Source organism: Leptonychotes weddellii, chromosome 3, assembly GCF_054177405.1.
Source record: "Leptonychotes weddellii isolate Sample4059 chromosome 3, ASM5417740v2, whole genome shotgun sequence".
Classification (NCBI taxonomy): Eukaryota; Metazoa; Chordata; class Mammalia; order Carnivora; family Phocidae; genus Leptonychotes; species Leptonychotes weddellii.
In genome coordinates this window covers 112,885,618-112,900,577 of record NC_138371.1, presented here as the reverse complement: position 1 = coordinate 112,900,577, position 14,960 = coordinate 112,885,618, and the positions used below count along the sequence as shown (strand labels likewise).

Here is a 14,960-nt window from a genome sequence, read left to right as displayed (position 1 = left end):
TGATTTTGGTACCTCCAACAAATGACACAATGGTTAAATGACTGAGCCAGCCACAATACTACACCTGAACATAAAATATGACCATATCAAAAAACACCGATACTCAAAAGTGCTATGAAGACACTGTACACCTTTTTTTTTTTTTTAAACCAATGCCTCAGCCTAGCATTAAGAGCTCCCATAATATGACCTAACTCATCTCTATTATTTCTCTCATTATTCCTCTAAATAAGTACTTTTCAACCCTGGGGGCACATCAGAATAACCTCTAAATGTGGTATGTGTGTACACACACACACACACACACACACACACACACAGGAATATTACCCAGTCATCAAAAAGAATGAAACCTTGACAAATGCAATGATGTGAATGGAGCAGAGTGTATTATGCTAAGGGAAATAAGTCAGAGAAAGACAAATACCATATGGTTTCACTCATATCTGAAATTTAAGAAATAAAACAGATGAACATACGGAAAGGAGAAAAAAAAGAGAGAGAGGGAAGCAAACCATAAGAAACTCTTAATGACAGAACAAACTGAGGGTTAATGGAGGAAGATGGGTGGGGGATGGGCTAGATGGGGGATGGGTATTAAGGAGGGCACTTGTTATTATGAGCACTGGATATTGTATCTAAATGATGAATCACTAAATTCTACTCCTGAAACCAGTATTACACTATATGTTACCTAGAATTTAAATAAAAATTTGGAGGAAAAAATAAAAATAATAGTAAAACAGGTTTGTTTCCCATGATTAAGAGTCTCTTGTGGTTTGTCTCCCTCTCTGGTTTCATCTGGTTTTATTTTTTCCTCTCTTCTCCTATGATCCTCTGTTTTGTTTCTTAAATTCCACATATCAGTTAGTACATATGATACTTTTTTTCTCTGACTTATGTCACTTAGCATAATACCCTCTTAGTTCTATCAACGTCATTGCAAATGGCAAGATTTCATTTTTTTGATGGCTGAGTACTATTCCACTGTGTATATATACCACATCATCTTTATCCATTCATCTTTTGATGGACATCTGGGCTCTTTCCATAGTTTGGCTATTGTAGACACTGCTGCTATAAACATTGGGGTGCAGGTGCCCCTTCAGATCACTACATTTGTATCTTTGGGGTAAGTACCCAGTAGGGCAATTGCTGGGTTGTAGGGTAGCTCTATTTTCAACTTTTTGAGGAACCTCCATACTGCTTTCCAGAGTGGCTGCACCAGCTTACATTCCCATCAACAGCGTAGGAAGGGTCCCCTTTCTCCGCATCCTCGCCAACATCTGTTGTTTCCGGACTTGTTAATTTTAGCCATTCTGACTGGTGTGAGATGGTATCTCATCGTGGTTTTGATTTGTATTTCCCTGATGCCAAGTAATGTTGAGCATTTTTTCATGTGTCTGTTGGCCATTTGGATGTGTTCTTCGGAGAAATGTCTTTTGCCCATTTCTTAGATTATTTGTTCTTTGGGTGCTGAGTTTGGTAAGTTCTTTATAGATTTTGGGTACTAGCCCTTTATCTGATATGTCATTTGCCAATATCTTCTCCCAAAAGAGGAAAAAATAAAACAAGATGAAACCAGAGAGGGAGACAAACTATAAAAGACTCTTAATCATAGGAAACAAACTGCGGGTTGCTGGAGGGGAGGGAGCTGGAGGGATGGGGTAACAGGGTGATGGACATTAAGGAGAGCATGTGATGTAATGAGCACTGGGTATTATAGAAGACTGATGAATCACTGACCTCTACCTCTGAAACCAATAATACATTATATGTTAATTAATTGAATTTAAATTAAAAAAAAATCTGTCCATGACTATTCATAATAGCACTATTCATAATACATAGCAGCATTATTTATAATAGCAAAGGGTGGAAACAACATAAATGTCCATCAACTGATAAAATATGGTATATCCATACAATGAAATATGATTTAGCAATAAAAAAGAATGAATTACTGACACAAACTGCAACATGGAAGAACCATGAAAACTTTATGCTAAGTTAAAGATTGCAGTCACAAAAGACTACATATGCTATGGTCCCATTTATAAAAATGTCTAGAATAGGTAATCTATAGGGAAAGAAAGTAAATTAGTGATTGTCTTGAGCTGGGGATCCTGGGGGAATGGAAGGTCACCACTAAAGGGTATAAGATTTCTTTTGGGGGATGATAAAAATGTTCTAAAATTAATTGTCATGACAGTTGCATGACTCTGTGAATATGTTAAAAAATAATGAACTGTATACTTTAAATGGGTGATTTTTATGGTATGTGAATATCTGAATAAAGCTATTACAAAAAGAAAAATAAACAATCTAAAAAATGACCTCTAAAGTTCTAAAAAAAACCAAAAAACAAAACAAAACAAAACACAAACACAAAAACTGAACTGGATTCTACTGCCAAAAATTCTGATCAAAACAACTCCTCTGGTTTAATGCCCGGACATCTGTTTGTTTACTAAGGCTCCACAGGTGAAGATTCTAATGTGCAGCCAGGGATGATTTAAACTTACTTTATGCCACTATAAAATTGTGTTCCACAAAGAATTCCACAAATTCACCCAGCAACTTCCTAACTATATGTTTCTATATGTTTCCTTTGTCATGTTGTTCTTTATCTTTTAGCACACAATATCTGGCTTATTAAATCTGAATTTTTTTCCTCTTCTATGCTAGATGTTAAACTTGCTGAAAACAGGGATGATAATTCCTTACTTTTATATTTCTTACAGTATTCACTATTTTTATTAAAGAAAATCAGACCGGGGCGCCTGGGTGACTCAGTCGGTTAAGCGTCTGCCTTCGGCTCAGGTCATCTCAGGATCCTGGGATGGAGCCCCGGGCATCAGGCTCCTTGCTCAGTGGGGAGCCTGCTTCTCCCTCTCCCTCTGCCTGCTGCTCTGCCTACTTGTGCTCTCTACCTCTCTGTCAAATAAATAAATAAAATCTTTAAAAAACAAACAAAAAAAAATCAGACCAATAAAAAAATTAAAAGTATGACTGCCTTCTGCCTCATCAAAATTGCTAACTACATGGGAAAATATGGGTCAGGCAGGCCAGTGAATCAAGTGGTTCACTTGAGAAATACACCCCAGAATAAAACGAGAATAATCACTTGCTAGTTTTGTGGGGTATTCACACTACAAATACAGATTGTTTATTTTCTTGTTTTGAAAGAGACAAATAAAATTTTTACAAACAAGAAATATAAAATGGAAATCATTTAAGAATTTCTCTGGGTGTTACATCAGGTTTCATCTAAGATGATTAATTATAACCAGCTTTTTTAAATCTTCCTGTAATAATCTGAAAGAGCAAAGAGTATTCCCCAAATCTACAAATGAAACTCAATTTTATGGCATAATTTAATCTCAAGGCAATAGGAACATGCCACCAAAAGATTCCAGAGAACTATGTGAAAAGTAACAGAGCTTTCAACATAGGCATAAGATAATATACACATAGGGAAAATATTTCACATGTGGGTAACAGACCCTAAACCATTTTTATGGCCTAATCAAGGGGTCTTGGGAACCACTATAAACTGTGCCTTGAAAAGAAGCTAGACCTCAAAAGTTAGTCACAATCTAGAATTTATCTGGAAATTATCTGAAGGAAAATACCATCATTAAAAAGTGGCTACTATCTGCTAGGCACCATGCCAGGCATTGCAGATAAACAAAGAGGTAAGGTACAAACATGTAAATAAGTAACAGTAATACACCACTTCATCTGTAGCATTCAGCTAAAACTACCATAAGAATTAGAAAGCAACAAATAATGCTCTTTGCTAATCTGGTTGACAGAATCATAATATTTTTAAAATAGTTACCTTTAGTTTAAATTCAAGTTGGGGTAAAACTGAGAGCAGCAAATGACTATCAATATTATAGAGCTCCAAAATTAAGTCAAAGACATGCTCTGACAAATCGCTGATAGATGTTTTCCCAAGCATCAGAACCTGATTAAAAAACTTTTGAGAAAGAAGATTTATCATTAATAGAAATGCCATAGATAAAATGAATTTTCTAAAATCTTAATTATCATTAAATTAAATTCATCATTATTCTACACAAAGTCAAACTAAGGTTATCAAAACATTTTTAACAGTAAGTGGAAAACAACTACAGACTAGTTTACCTTGCGCATGAAATTCACCTCATATACAATAAAAGATAATTTGTACTAACTTATCAATTAGCTTATCAATCAACACTCTATCAAATGCACTTTTTTTTCCATTATGGTACTTACTATATTTTATCCTGTAATATGGTTATATTTGTGTACATGTCTTAATTTCCCTACTATATAAATTTCTTAAAGTCAAGGGATCACATCTTGTTCACCTTTTATGGGAGACAACAGCATTAAAGACAAAATCTTGCACCTTCATAGAAGGGGCTGATTCCATTTTTAAAATATGTAATTTTACATTTATAATGTAAAACAACCTCTTTCTAATCCTTGTCTTCTTTTATATTCTGATAAACAGTGTGTACATATGTACAAAGTTTACAGCACTAATTAAAATCCAATTAAAAGCATACACACACGCACACACAGAAAATCCAAATTTGAACAATTTTGTTTCTATAAGAAACCAGCTATAACTAGTTTCCACATTCAGATCATCTACCATATTACTACTAAAACTGGTAAAGATACATGGCATAATGGTCCAGTTCCTTTCTATGTAAAGTCTTCCAAATTCATAAAAAGTTAACCCAGAGCATATGCCACATATTCTCAACAATATCTTCTGCCTCCTTGAAGAAGTAGTTTAAGAATTTTTTACACCACATAAGCCCTGATCTCTCCTCTCAGTAACAGTTAATACAACCTGGCTTACTATATGGAAAGTACAAAGTCAAATATTTCACATTTCTATGTCTTTTCTGCTTGCTTTAACTCTTAGATTATTCTTAAATGAAGTTTCTTATGTCTATGAACCTGTACAAACTACCTAGCCATGAAGGGGCGAAAAGACCAAATTCTATTCTACTATTCTTTCTTCACCTGTTTGTTGTCCTTGTTTATCAATGTCGTAGGAAAAGAATTTAATGACATCAAAGGCTAAATTCTCATTCAGACTCAAAATAAAATGACTTTGTTTCCATTCATAAATTTTCTGTTTAAAAATAGTAAATCTAACCTTTCCTTAACAAGACCACAATAATCCTTTCCAATCTCGTCACCTTGTCACATGATGTAATTGTCCTCTTTATCAGTCTGGGGAAACCACATTTGAAAATTAAAAAAAAAAAATGCTGTAGTCTATTAAGTGTACCATAGCATCATGTCTTTAAAAAAAACCATATACATACAGTAATTAAAAAATACTTTATTGCTGGGGCGCCTATGTGGCTCAGTCGGTTCAGTGTCCCGACTCCTGATTTTGTCTCAGGTCATGAGATCGAGCCCCACATTGTGGAGCCTGCTTAAGATTCTCTCTCTGCCCTTCCCCACCTGCTTGCTCACACGCGTGCACACTCTCTCTCAAAAAAAAAAAAGTTCCGATGAAAAATAAAATTACCAAGAAGTGATTCATTCAGAAAATTTTTTGATATGTCACTAAATATTTTTTGTTTCTGATAATTTGATCTTTTCAAAAAATACATATACTTTTTAGTTTCTTGTCAAGTGAGAACAAATTTTATCTTCAATACTCTATAATAACCTAAGATAATAATCTAAAATAATCACCACAGTGATTTAAGTCCTAAATACGTAAGAATCACTATAAAGAACAAACTTGCATGTGTCTATATCATATCCCTGATAGTGAAAAAAAATAAGTAAAAAAGAGATAGAAATGTGGTTATTATTACCTCAGTATCCTACCTATACTTTTGCTTGCTAATTCTCTACTAGAAAGACAAATGAATAATGGCTACTATATGTACAAATTCAAAAAAGCTGAAAATATTTTTTAAGCTGAGAATATTTTAATATTGTAATTCATTTTATACTATAAGACAATTAAGTTCACTAGATCAAAATTTGAGGTAGGAAAAAAAAAGATGTATAAGGGAACAAAAGAGGGGAAAAAAGCAACTCTTAATGACTTCTTAGCTAACCATCAAATAAAGCAAGGAACAAGAAAACAAGAGATCAAACAATGGACAAAGTACTGGGAATATACAATTGGAAGTGTGCTCGGACCATTCTAATCTTGTGCCTCTCACCCCTCAACTTCCGATAAAGATACCACAAGAAAATATGGAGAGGCAGTTCTACTTCTGCAGGCAAGAACTAAGAACAGGCAATTAACATAAGCTTTAGTGACAGGGAAATGTAAACACCTGAGATGGCTAAAAATATTTCTCTGGTCCTTTTTCTTTTAGCTCTAATTATATGTATTTTCAAACATAAACATATGTTGAGAGAATAGTGTAATGAAATCTAGCTAATCACCTAGCTCCAACAAATACCATTATTCTATCTTGGACCTTTTTTTCTTTTATTATCCAAATATTTCTTTCCCCAATTCTAGAAAACATACTGACATGGTATAGTGTTATTTCTTTTTTGTTTTGTTTTTTTTGTTCCCCACCCCCCCCCCCAGAAAAAACGGCATCAAAAAAATTTAAGTATTCCCCTAAAAAACATCTGGCTTGGCAATACCAATTTAAGTAAGTGACCACCAGGAGGAGCTCACCTAGTGTATCTAATGGGCCATGGAGATAGTCATTCAGATGCACTTGAAGCAAAGGAAAAGGGAAGGCTAATTAATCACACACAGAATGCTTATGTCTGGGGTCTACACACTTCAAAAGCCATTAGGTCAATAATGAAAAAAACTCAACCCACTCAATCCAACCAATTTATTCTGGCCAATAACCAAGATTCACAAAACTTGCAGAAATCATTATTTAGAATTCCCTGACAATTTGGAGCCATTAAAATAGATTACACAATTTGTCCAGCTTCTGAAAGTTCATCCTCCAAAACAATTTCCTTACAAATCAAATACATTTTTCCAAATCATCATGTGTTTAGAATTATTTAAGGTCATAAGCCAGAAACAAAAACTGGCATTTACCAAGATACTGTTCTATAAAGTTTGTTACTTTTTCAAAGCACATCTTTTCATGATGTATTTTATATATTGACTTTATTTTTTATATACTACAGGAAACATGCTCCGTCAATAAACTTCAGGAAAATTAAATACGTGATTATACATGACTTTGTTTCTCACTTTTTTTCAAGAGACAGATTAACATCCTTTACATATTTGAAGGTGCGTGAAAGTGTAAAGTAAGTAGCTACATAATTCCAGAGGCCAACATTAACACTGTGTTCTAGATTTGTTCCAGGAGGCACCATTCATGTGAATACATTCCATGTGAATGGTGCCCTCTAGAGTTGTGCAACTCAACAGAACTATGGGTGGAGAGAAAATAAAACTTAAAATAAGCTTTTATCAGTGTACCTATCAGCTAAAATACATTTCTTCTGAAAATAGCTAAAAGATGGTGAATGGTAAATAAGCAGATTTGGAATGATATTGAAAGGGCTCACATCATCGCAATTCTTCCCCTTTTTTAGAAAAGGTTGATGTACATGAAATCTACCCCAGGGACAGCAAGATAGACAACTGTCACCAAATTGCTACCATTCATACTCGCCTTCAACTTTAGAGTCTTGATATTAATTCATATCTACTTCTTGTATAAATCAATTTAATCTCCAAAAAGCTGTAACTTCCCTGAATAATGAGAAGTTCCATATGTTTTATCTAATTACATTTAGCTTATTTGTAACACTAGAAACAAGCAGTGTATCTTGCTAACCAAAATAAGACCTATTTTAGTTCTTAGGCAGTTTGAAAGAAGCAAATGAATGAACAAACAAGAGAGCTAACCTTCCATATAATAATAAATAAGAATAATTTTAAATAAGGAGAAAGAAAATATATTATTTAATAATTAAAACAATACAAAATTTAAAAGTATGTACTACCTGCCAAAATTTTGCTTCTAGCTATCTTTAAAATGTTGGCTAATCCTTCTGACAACCAATTACGAAAAAGACTTACATTGGTAATATATGGTTCAATAGCTTGAGCTGTCCTCTTCAGTAAAGCCTTTGCCAAATCATATGCTTGCTTGTTTAAATTCTGAAAAACATAAACAATATCTATATTACGTATCTCTAACTATGAAAAACAAAATATTACCTGTATTCCAAAAGCTACTCCTGAGTATATGAATGAGAAAACTAAACTCAATTAGAACAAAGGAGAAGGCAAAGCCACTTTTCTTCTTTTAAGACTAACTGGTCTACCTACATCATAAGATCCCTTCCAGGAAAGGATAATTACATTTTCTTCCTATCTCATTCACAGCATAAGGTAAACCATAGAAAAGACCAATAAATGTTTACTAGATAAAAGAGGAGACAGTCATTCTAAACCTAGTCCCGAAGTCAAATCAGTTCAGCTTAGTACAAATACAGGCTGTTTTACCCCAGGTCCAGAAGAACCAAAACATCCTAAGAGAATGAACTGGGTTCTAATGTGAACAAGAACGGAGGGCCCACAGGTGGGGAAAAACAAGAGTTTGGGGTAGGTATGGGACAGATTTACTCAAGCACATCTCAGAGCATAGATAAGGTCAATGATACAATAAGAAACAACAAACAGTAAAATATGAAAAGAAAAAAGATACAAGAAAAAAAATCTTAAGAAAATGTTTCTAAGAGATTCTGATGATGACAAAAACAATCAAGACCAAAGATCTAAAAGAGAATTGCTATTCCAATTTAAAAACATTACAGAAAACAGGTACACTGTAGATATCCTGAAACTCACATTTAGCATATTTTTAGATTTACCTGCATTGATGCTTCTATTGAATTATTTCATTTGTAATTGCTGTTTAGTATTTTACCATATAATACACTACAGCTTATTTTCTCATTCTCCTATTCACAGACATTAAATTGTATGTCTTATACATGCTTCTTTGGGCATACAAGAAATAATTTTCTGTAAATTCCACCTCTACCATTTTTCATATGGGCTTTTTTGTCCTTATTTATTTATTCTATAAATTCTACACACTAAAACTTTGTCAATTTTATGTATAACATATCTTAGTCTGTATTTGTCTTTTCAGAAGTTTATGGTATTTTAGAGATAGAGAAGTTTCTAGACTTAATGTAATCAAATATATCAATATTTTCCTATTTGGCTTGTGCTCGCTGTATCTTTCTTAAGAAATTCTCCTCCACAATGAGATTTAGATGTTGCTTTATATTTTCAAATAAAAATTTAAAGATTTGTTTTTCAGATTTAGAACTTTATTCTACCTGTAATTTATTTTTATGTATGGTGTAAAATAACATTATTTCCCATATGGATATTTGATTGTCCTAAAACAAGTCATTAAATAGTCTGTTATTCCCTGCAGTGACCTATAATATCCACACTCTCAAGTTTCTATATAACTATGGAGCCACTTGTAAATTCTCCATTACTTCTATATGTCCCTTTGTCTATTACTGCCTGATTATAGTCAAAGGGATATATGGAAACAGTCCCCACTTTCTATTCCTCTCCAAAAATGGTTAGCTATTACTGGCCATTTGCTCTTCAATGTGAATTTTAAAATCAGTTTGTCAAATCACCCACACATGTTCAGACTTTCTCTTTTGATTGGATTATCTATTCCTATGCAGAAATCTGGCATCATTATGATACTGAGTTTCCCATCCCATAAATATAACAAATCACGCAGCATATTTAATTCTTTACATTTTGTCAAATATATGATTTAACATAAAGTTGCACATTTTTGTGAAATTTCTAAGCAGCTCAAGTCTTTGTTAAAGCTACAAATTTATTAAATTATACCAACAGCTTTTCATATATTGAACTTATATCTAGCAACCTTGCAAAATTTGCTTATTTGTTCTAGTAACTTATCTGTATACGGTTTTGTGTTTTCTGCAGTCATATTAACTACAAATAATTTCAGTTTATTTCTTCTTTCTGATCCTTTTATCTTTTATCTCATTTTATTCCACTAACTTAAGACCTTTAATGCTAATTAGAATGGCAATGTTGCCTTTTCCCTGAGTAGAAGTGTTACTAAACTTAAAAAAAAAAAAAGCTTCAGCATTTCACCATTAAGTACAGTATCATACATATCCTTATCATTTTATGGAAGTTCCTTTCTATTTCAAATCTGCTAAGAGGTTTTATCATAAATTATACTGAATTTTATCACATGGTCTTTTTCTACATCTATTGATATTTTTTCTTTGATCTGTTAAGTTACATAAATATCTTTGTCTATGGTAAACATTTTCTAATGTTAACCCATCCTTATATTCCTAAAATAAAGCCAATTTGCTCATTATCAATATTAGTTTATACCATTCCAAACGTTATTATTTCATGTTGAATTTATGTGATTATAACTTTAGATTAAATTAGCCTATGATTCTTCTTGCTTGCTTAGTTTTGTCTAGTTTCCCTATGAAGATTATATTCCACTTATAAGGTGAACTGTGGAGCATTTCTTCCTTTTCTATAATTTGGAAAAGTCTGATTGATATAAAGATTGTAATGCTACTCAAATGATTAGTAGGTAATCTCCTGACTCAGTTTAAGTTCTTTTGTGGTAGGTTTGTGTTCTGCTGCTGTTGCTTCCATTTAGGTTGCTACTGTTGTTTGGGAGGAAGGGATTTTGTTCACTTTATGAATATGGTTTTTAAAACCAATTAGATTTCTTTTGCTGGTTAAATGTTATTCAAGATTTTTCTCTCAAGACAAATTTGGGAAGTTATATTTTCTAGGAATTTATTTTACCTAATTCCAAATATTTACCATAAAATATTCTTCATGGGATTATCTTTTTATTTTTTTAATGGCTGCTGTTCCCATTTCATTCTAAAACTGTATATTGACACTGAGATCTCCTTTTTCCTGATTCAACTTGCCAAGGATTTGCTTATTTAATACATTTTTCAAATGGCCAGCTTTGAGGTTTTGTGAAATGTCACTATATTTTCTTTTTTTTAATTTTATTTTTTTGAGAGAGAGAGAGAGAGCATGAGCCAGGGGAGGGACAAAGAAGCAGACTCCCTGCTGAGCAGGGAGCCCAATGCGGGACTCAATCCCAGGACTCCAAGATCATGACCTGAGCTGAAGGTACATGCTTAACCAACTGAGCCACCCAAGTACCCGTCACTATATTTTCTATTTCATTGATTTCTGTATTTCCTTCTTTTCTTCCTTACATACTCTGTATATTCTGATATTTTTATAACTTCTTGGACACTTAGCTAATAAAATTAGACTTAAAAAACATTTTAAGTTGTATCCCACAAGTTTTAATATGTATCATTTTAATTCTCATTTCTAAATATTTTATAATCGCCATTATGACTTATTATTTTGATAAATTATGGTTGCTATAAACTTGTTTTTGTTTCAAATCCTCAATATGCTTTTTATAAACTACTGATCTACTTAATTTATAATCACTGGGAGAAGTGATTTAAAATGGCCCACCAAGTTGTGAGTGTTTTCTCCTTATAATTCTTTCAATTTATAGTTTATATATTTCCAGCCTATGTACATTCAAGTTTGAATACCTTCCTGAAAACTAAGCCATTTATCCTTCTATAAATTCCTTCTTTACCCAGTAAAGACGATTACATCTAATATCAATACAAGCCGCTTCAGTTTTCTTTCGGTTAGTACATTCCTGGCAAGTCTTTTTTCCATCCTTTTAAAAGCTCTCAACCTTTTTGTAACAGTATTTTGTTCTTATCTCTTATTGAACAGCTGGATTATTTTCAATCAAATCTGACAATCTGTTTTAAGTAGTAAATTTAGACCATTTATATTTATTGTAATTCCTTTTACTATAATCCTGAAAATTTTAATATGAATACTTCATTTCAAGTTAGAAGTTAATCAATAGCTCTATACTCCTGATCACCACCAAGATTAGATCACTCATTAACTCCATTAAGCCAGTCAATCTTATACATTATTTGCATCCAGGAGTTCAGGACCATTTTGTTAATCTCTTTAATTAATCATTATAATTATTACTGCTACTATTTTTTTATAGATCAGTTCTTATTTTTTTTGTTCACCATTATTTCTTCTTCCTTGCTTCTATTAATTCAATTTCCATCATTCTACAGTACTCACATAGTAGTTCTTTCATGAAGAATCTTGACAAGTGAATAATGTCTTAATTTCACTCAAACTGGATAGGCAACCACACACATATACACACAAATGCACAATTATTTTTTCTTAGCATTTTGGAAATATAGTTCCATTATCTTCTGGCATCTATCCTTGCCACTGAGAAGTGAGCAATCAGTTTAATCATTATTCCTTGGTGAGAGCTATGCCTTTTCCCTCTGGGTGCTTTACAGATTATCTCTGGTTTGGTGTTCTACAACTTCTCCAGGATGTTCCTGGACTGGGATTTATTTTTATTTATTCCTCTCACGACACTTATGCTACTTAAACCATAAATCCATGCTTTTCAACAGTTCTGGAATATATTAAGCAAATTCCTATTTAAACATTTCTTCTCCACTTTCTACTTTGTGTTCTGAAATCACTACTAAATATACTGGTCCTTTTCATTCTATATTTCATGTCTCAGTATCTTTTATGTTTACTTTATCTCACTTTATCTGTGTAATTTCCTCTGATCTGTGTCCCAGTTCTCTAAATATCTTTTATAATCCTACAGGGATCTTAATTTCAATGACCATTTCTCATTTTTACCTTTTTCCTAAACTTCTCCTTTCATATATCTAGCTATCATGTTTTTAACTCTTATTTTTATGTCTTTGATCCCTTTAAGCACATGTTATCTTAAATTCTTTTAAGAGTATTTATTATTTTTATCTAATGTATTATCTGAATTTTTAAGTCTATTTGCAGTATCTGATTTTCAGCATTGATGGACTATTTTAAGAGTCTGGAAATATTAAATTATGAGGTCATTTCCATTGAAGCACTATTTGTGTGAATGTCATATACCTATAAAACTTAGATTATACCTTGCCAAAAAGGTCTTCAGTTTGCACAGATCTTTATACTGGTGTCTGGTCCCTCTCTTTAACCTCTCTCTCTGCTCTCTTTCACAGAAGAACCATTATTTCCAACTGTTTACTGGAGAGTTAATCATTTTCAAGGAACATGACACACAAACATACATCTTGATTAACACCACCCAGGGAAGAAACACTGTCATCAACATATCCTTTGTCTACAAATTAGTAAAGACTTCCCTTTTAATTTCACCCCTCCTCTCCACCTACACTACTGCTGTCTTTCACTTAAGGCTCTAACTGGTTTTCGCATCTCCTGATATATAAAGTTATGTGATAGCTTCTAAGTAGCTATCACTCCTGAAACATATCCTATACAAAACTGAGTTATTACAGATATTTTATCATATAAACTACATCTATTTAATTTAATTAGTAACTATAAGTGTAACATGTTTCATTAAACATTAAACATGACTAATATTAATATTAATCAATTAAAACAGATCCTCCAAAACTAAGGCTGAAGCAGGAAAAATTATATTCAGAACATAAGCACAAACTCTTCACCTTAATATTAACGGGCTTTAGACATATTTCAGTATATATTGCTACTTACCTTATGGGCAGGTACCAGATTTACCAAAACTGTATCCAAAAGCTCCTGAGATACTGTATCGCCTTCACAAATAATAGAACTCATGAGGTCTACCATGTGCATGTGAACTTTCTGATTGTGACCATTGCTGAAATTCAAAATAGATATTTTATTTAAAGTGTACAGGATTTACTCATAACATGGTGTTGACAAACACTACTTTATAAAACATGATATTAAAATATTAATTAAATCAAATTCCATATATTCTTTAAAGTTTCCCTCTCTCCCAAATCTTACGGTGGTATCAAAAATATATTTTTAAACTACATTTCCTGGATTACTTTTCCCTAATTTTAACCAGTCTCACAATCAGAAGTAATTAAATCAAATGTCATCTTTAGTTTTACCTTAAGTTCAGAAAATCAAATTGCTTTGAAGTTAATTCTAATAGATATTAAAGAATACACCAAAAAACTCAACTATTTACATGAATCAGAGAGTAATATTTAAATAAAAGATAAAAGTATAATCCAAAAAATATTTTTATATTGGCTATAGATTGCCTTATGCCACTCTTGTATATACCTTACAATACAAAACTGATTTAGTTCTATTCATTTTTAAAACATCTCTAAAAAATAATGTTAATGAGTTCTTAAGTTACAACTCTTAGCCTTCCAAATATTCATCATAACAAACATAGTTTATACATATTCAACTATAAGTTCTAAATTCTTTATATTAAAAAAAAGTTACATGCCTAATAAAATAAACTTACTTTATAACTGAAAATAATGTTCTGTATAACTGGGTAAAAATTTCATTGCTATCTTCCAACTCAAAGCATATGTTATATGACTTGACCCAAGCAATGTTCTAAAAATAAGCAAAAAAAAGAAAGGTAAATACTTTAATTAGTAAAAACATACAAGCACAAAAACCAATTTAAAATGTCACCATAAGATATATTGCTTACCTCAAGTAAGTAAAAATACCTATTGAATTGTGGGCTTTTTGTATCTTCTAGCCCCTTCAACTGCCTTGTTATAAACATAAATATATCCTTCAAAAAAGAGAGACAAAGTATTATTTAGATTATGAATGCTAAATGAAAATATTCACTAACTTCCTAAAGCTAATTCAGCACTCATGTGTATCCACCATGATAAATTTAAAAACCAGGGGGAAAACTGTATTTGGCTGGAACTTCTTAAAAGAACCTTATCATATAAAACCCTCTCATATGAAAACACTAAATATCTTATTACCCTTCACAGGAAAATAGTAAATAGTTTACCATGATCTT

The 14,960-nt window shown here is 32.2% G+C and overlaps 1 protein-coding gene across 10 annotated transcripts in view; it reads right to left on the bottom strand.

The window, feature by feature from the left end:
• The window catches only part of PDS5B (PDS5 cohesin associated factor B), a 186,688-nt gene that overhangs the window by 95,870 nt on the left and 75,858 nt on the right, over positions 1-14,960 (bottom strand). For all 10 annotated transcript variants that reach the window (XM_081814806.1, XM_081814810.1, XM_081814813.1 and 7 more), the window contains 5 exons: positions 14,631-14,717; positions 14,433-14,530; positions 13,673-13,799; positions 8,057-8,137; positions 3,845-3,985 (listed from right to left, as the gene is read on the bottom strand). In XM_081814806.1, coding sequence (XP_081670932.1) covers positions 3,845-3,985; positions 8,057-8,137; positions 13,673-13,799; positions 14,433-14,530; positions 14,631-14,717 — 534 coding nt within the window. The remainder of the gene's footprint in view (positions 1-3,844; positions 3,986-8,056; positions 8,138-13,672; positions 13,800-14,432; positions 14,531-14,630; positions 14,718-14,960) is intronic.